This window comes from Megalopta genalis, chromosome 17, assembly GCF_051020955.1.
Source record: "Megalopta genalis isolate 19385.01 chromosome 17, iyMegGena1_principal, whole genome shotgun sequence".
NCBI lineage: Eukaryota > Metazoa > Arthropoda > Insecta > Hymenoptera > Halictidae > Megalopta > Megalopta genalis.
The window spans coordinates 6,658,442-6,664,441 of NC_135029.1; the positions used below are offsets into that span (position 1 = coordinate 6,658,442).

Below are 6,000 nucleotides of genomic sequence, written 5' to 3' on the forward strand. Positions count from 1 at the left end.
AATTGTTGGCAAGAAATTTTCAGAATGTGTATTGAAAATTATTGAAATTGTGGCAAGATAAGGTTTAGCATTACCCTGTGCACAGCCGCAGTTGGTGTAACTAGCTTTCAAAGAATTGGACAAACAAATTCCGACGATCATTTCGCATGGGTAATCTCTGTAGCTAAAATTAAAAAATAAAACTTGTGTGGCAAATTCGAACGAAGATTCTGAATATCGCAGACAAAACTACGTTTGTTTTCAATAATTTATGAATCACTTTCTAATGAAATATTCTATGGTAAATGGTAAGGGGCAGTAATATTCAGCCGTTCGAGAATTACGGTACATTCCGTTCTCAGAAATTTAGTAATTGGATATATTACTTTAAAATTTATATTTTCACGAACGTATATAAGTTCAAAAATTGTTCATGTATGAAAATTTGGGCTTGGCTACATCATATACGTATTTTGAAAATTAATATTTGACGGTTGACGTTTTTCTGTAATTTTAATCATTGTAAGTCATTATACTTCTGTTCTGTAAACCCGAATCGTGTATGTCTGTGGCAACTGCTTATTAGCGGTTTTTCAATTTGAACTCTTAATTACTGTATAAATTGTTCTAAAAATTACTGTTACATCATACTTGTGTAAAAATTCAATGCCTGTTTGAAGTGTGATTGGTGTTGCACGATCACCTGCATTTATTTTAAGGAAATATTATTCATACCCTAAGATATTTTAGCATATAGAGTTGAACGAGATACACCGCATACATAATCTAAAGCAGAATATATGCAGAATTTGCTTCTAACAGAGCGACGCGTGTAAAAGATTTTCAATTTATCGTGGCCACGCACCAAATTATTATTTATCTAATACTATAGAGGACGATGGCTTTCTTATCATGAAATAACTCCGAAACACTTCAGTTACTGATTTTTATATACGTCGTTGCATGGAATCAGTATAAAAAGGCTTTCGCGTGGCAATGGGTCTGTTGTTTCGTTAAACGTTCCACGATGGATCCGCGAACGTTCATTTTCGTTGTGATTTTCGTCGGTTTCGGCATATTCATCAACATCGTTATCACCAATCCAATCGCAGTACCTGAAGAAATTTCATCCGACATAATAAAAATTCTCCTGGATTGCAAGCATTCGAACAATGAAACGTACATGGCGTGCTATAAAAGAGAGAAGCGGAACTTGTATTCTCATAATATAGGTTTGACCGAATATATTCAAGGAAATATTCAATTATAAATAATTTTTAATATGTTAATTTGACTGATAATATATTGAAAAGCCAAGGTAGACAAATCAACGTTCAGCTTCCAATTAGATAGCAGATTTCGAAGAAATAAGTGAAACGCGTACGACTTCTTGATTCTATCGTCTGACTTTAATATTGGCAGATCTTGTTAGTTGCATACAAATACATTGCGTACAAATACACATATGAAAGGTGACACTAAGATAGTAGTGTGAATATTGTAGTTTCTTTCGTTTCTCGATCAATAATTAATGTTTGAACAACCGAATAGCAACGATTGTTGCATACTAAATATCTCTTATGCGTTAGATTAGTGATTATTTTCAGAGCGAATGTTTATAACATGGAAAGAAATTATTACATATTTAGAAAGAAAGTTATAACAATTCAAACATCCAAATTTCCCTGAAACCGTAATTTTTTATTTAGAAAGAAAGTTATAACAATTCAAACATCCAAATTGCCCTGAAACCGTAATTTTTTATTTGTCATTGTTGTCTCAGTGATTTTATTGTCACTGTTGTAGTTAATGAATCATATGATGTTAAGCTTTTGAATTTTGCTAAATGTGAACATTATAATACGACATAAAATCGATCTAACAGATAGACATGAGATTGTTTCTGTTACGGTGTTTCTATTCAATTATGATTTAGCTACATTACAATTGAAACGAATTCTATACTTTATGAATTAAGTAGAGACAAGGCATAACATATTGCGAACATTGAAATCTGTGTATATCTTGTTAAGATCATAGCTGCATGAAGCCATGTATAGAGGATTGTAGAAGGAGGACCAGACAAGTGCCCCTAGTCTGTGAAAATAATTGTAAACATTGTTTAAAAAAAGTAACGCATCGTCAAATTAATATTACTGATACCGAAATTGAAATACCATGTAATCACGAGAATTGTACTAAGGTTAAACCTGAGCAAAATAAACCAGTGACAGTCAATTATACTACTCATATCCACATTCATAATCACCTCAACACCAGTTCTGCATTGCCTGGTAAGTAATACGTCTTTTTTCAAGTTCTTAAAACGAAGCAGTTTGTAAACCAAATATAATGTGCTCAATATTCTGGGGTAACAATTTTCTGTTAATTAGATAAACCACAATGTCCATGCTATTTTGTTACTTGGCAGCCATGCTACTGTCGCCCCACATATCAAATATGCCAATATCAGACTCAATGGCCCTGCGTACCAGTAAGTTTGAATACCTTATCATAATTTTATCTACATGTTAAACACCTTTCCATGAAAGTATCCAACAAAGTTTGACCTTTTCTTTGTATATACTGAGCTTTTTGAAACCTTAATTTATTAAAAAAATCGCTAATTTTCAACATTGAAAAAATTGATGTTTAGTTGGTGTACTTGTTTTTGTGTACTCCCAGTTAATTTAGTTTACAAAGATCGCAAATGCCAGCTTTATTAACAGCAACAAAAGCGACACTGTTACAGCATAATTGCAGCATTGTTATGGATAGTAAAAGGCATAACTGGATAAGACGTCGAAATGAGCCTCCTAATCAAATTGGCTTTTGTTTATATCATTCGATAGAGCAGTGATCGAAAACCCTTTCGGACAATTTTTAAGTCCTTACTCCCACCACGAGGGTAAGGAATTCGGATTAACAGATTATTTACTATTTCTTCTGTTCTACAAATGGAAAATTATGAACATTATGAAAATTATCGAAAGATCATTCGACCATTTTATCTGGTTATGCCCTCTATTAAATCTCTAAGAACAGTAACAAAAATGTTTACTACTGTTTTCTATTGGAAGAGGAGGATGCTATTACGTTGTCACTAGATTTGAAACATTCGCTTTAATGGTTGGCAAGTGTATTTGTAATGTAATATTATGTAGTTTGACATTTATTTATTTTCATTTATTTCTATTTATTTTCATGCACACAAAGGCTACAAAAAGTCTTTCACTATACTTTCATAACACGTGATGCCTTGACTGTATCGTGAAATAATGGAAATTTGAAACCACTTTGTCCATTATCAGTCTTGATTCTTCACATATTTGAATATTTATTGTTTATGCTTGCATGAATGTGAATTGCCAGTAATTGATTGGGATTGCACGACATGATTATTGTGTTTCTTATATAATGAAATTAAATAAATATTCTATTTGATTTGCGGAACTCTGACTAAATCCGGAGATCACCGTAGTTTAAAATATCCGTAATTTAAAAATGACCGATCTACATTAAATAAACATGCGATAAATATAAAGAATTGTTTAACATTCCGCAGATTAATATTTATCAGTACCTATAGTAATATGTTCCTTATTTATTATAGTACGGTGGAATGCAACAAATAATAGAACCGATTCGGCTTGCTCCTATTCAGATGGTGCCAGTCATCACGGGAGGATCATTCCTAAATTGTGTATCCAATATTTGTAATCCTGCTATAAGAAACTGACATATATTCGTAGATTTATAGAACCTAATATATATCTAACAACGAAAATAAAAGCAAGTTAAATAAAACTGATTAAAACAAACCTACATGGACAATCTAATAATGACAACTTATGACATTTTACGGCAACTTATAACAACATTAACACTAAACCTACCAAGCTGTGATAGTACCTGGAGTGCATTGCTTCATACGAGCGAGAAGATCGAATTTATTTAGATTTTGTAAAGTTTTTATTATAAAACTTGCTCCAATAATGTAATTTATTCAAGCATTTTTCACGAAAGAGTCTCTACAATTTGCAGAACTGCAAAATAAGAGAACGGTTATTTTGACCGCGGTAGGCATAGTGTTAAAAGAACCTAATCGTTTCGCAGAAACGACCACATCTCTCGATCATCAGTGCCACATTGCCTGTCAAAGAGGGCCCTCTTATCAGTACCTTCCCATCATGGAGTCCTTCGCATTATCTTCCCCGGGAAGACCACAAATCGACATTGCAATTAGCTCACCTTTCATCCCGCATTAAAAATAGCAGATGACCACTATCTCTCTCTCTCTCTCTCTCTCTCTCTCTCTCTCTCTCTCTCTCTCTCTCTCTCTCTCTCTCTTTCTCTCATCCTACCCCTGTCTTACTTTCAAATCTCACATGCATAATGTTTTTTGTTCAGAACGATCTCCCGAACATGTTAGCAAAATTTGTCGGTTTTGATCTGAGATACCCTGTATAGTTTATGTACCATACGTTCTGCCATCCGATCGATGAATTCGGTCTTCATTTCTTAAAATTTGTCAACTTTGAACGCGCATAACTTTTCAACACGTGAATTCGGGACTTATTTTAATTACATTTCTAGATTCGAGACTTCGACTTTTGGACTTTCCACGACAAAATCCATTGGAATATACACTGGAAAGTAAAAAAAAATAGAAACTCCCAAGGAAAAGTTTTACCTTACCCTTTCAACATGCGCGGTAGTCGATACAAAAAAATACGTGTCATCATTGTTCATCGAAGGCATTGACGTTCAGTAAAAATTTTAAACAATATTTCCAAAATAACGAACTACTATTATGTTTGTAAATCAAATGAAGCATAAAAACTCTTAAAGCTTTTAAATATTACACGAATCTACGTCATGGGTTTCCGTGACAATGCTTTCAAATGCTGCAAACATCATTTCCTTACAAAGTGTCACGATTGAAGGAAGTGAGATCAATAAAATTGCAGAAGAAATTGTTAATCCCTATAGCTGAGAACTACCCTAATCCATATCCATTATATTATAAGAAGAAATTTTTTGCGATGTCAAAACAAGAAAGTCATGTTAAACGCATCAAAGATTGTTTTTAGCTGATGCGATAGAAAGAAGAAATGAACTACGATATTGCGATGCAATAATCATTACCTATAAAAATGTTCATATCGTATTCTTTTTAATGGGGTATGTCCTCGTTTCACGCAGTTTAGATGCCCTAATTCATCCAAGAGCCTTGAGATAAGAAATGTTGCAAACAATATTTCAAGAATCGATAATGATTGATACCATGAGACTCGCGTTGACGTCCTCAGTTTTCTAGATAACCGCTTAACCTCGCGCACTACGATTTCTTGCACAGCTACATTGATCAGCAATTCTTCGTCCTTAATAATTCCCTGGTCCAGCGGGGCAGTTTTTGCTTCTTTTATATTTCATTTACTTTTATTCATAGATTGTAATATCAGGCGAATCAAATTCTGTTTCGATTCAGAAGAAGCTAATAATATCCATATTAGGTAAATTATGTATGCAACCTTCATCACCGGAAAGTGTTGAACTTGTTGTTATTGTGCAAATGGTTAAATCATCCCTTTGCCGTCCATGAGCCTGTAGGTACAACCCTACTAGCGCATTTTACAGTTAATTTTCGGCTGTATCTTAACTGTATCTTAGCAAATTTTCAAACTCGATGTTCTCGAAAACTAAGTTTAAATAAAAAAAGGTTATTCTATATTTTGTTCATGTTTCTTTATGAGGAATCTCCGTGAGGATACTTGCTTGTACATACTTTCATGGACACCCTGTATTTTTCAGCAGGATAATGCTGCAGCACAAACTGCGAAAGTAGTAAAAGAGTATGTACTTTTCTGGAGAAAATAATATCGCGTCTGGATTGGCCAGTAAGGTTATATCGTTAAACATTGTTGCGGAAATCTTAACCGAGCTATATATGCAAATGGCAGACAATTCCAAAACATCGCCGAATGAAAAAAAATGTATTCAAGATGAGTGGGAGCAATT

General features: G+C 33.6%; 1 protein-coding gene across 1 annotated transcript; it reads left to right on the forward strand.

Moving 5' to 3' along the window:
* Window positions 1-988: 988 nt before the first annotated feature.
* LOC117225177 (uncharacterized) lies at window positions 989-3,800 on the forward strand. The gene is made up of 4 exons (XM_033478507.2): window positions 989-1,211; window positions 2,013-2,273; window positions 2,373-2,473; window positions 3,593-3,800. The coding sequence occupies exons 1-4, from the start codon at window positions 1,007-1,009 to the stop codon at window positions 3,716-3,718; spliced, it is 693 nt and encodes a 230-aa protein (XP_033334398.2). The 5' UTR covers window positions 989-1,006; the 3' UTR covers window positions 3,719-3,800.
* Window positions 3,801-6,000: the final 2,200 nt, after the last annotated feature.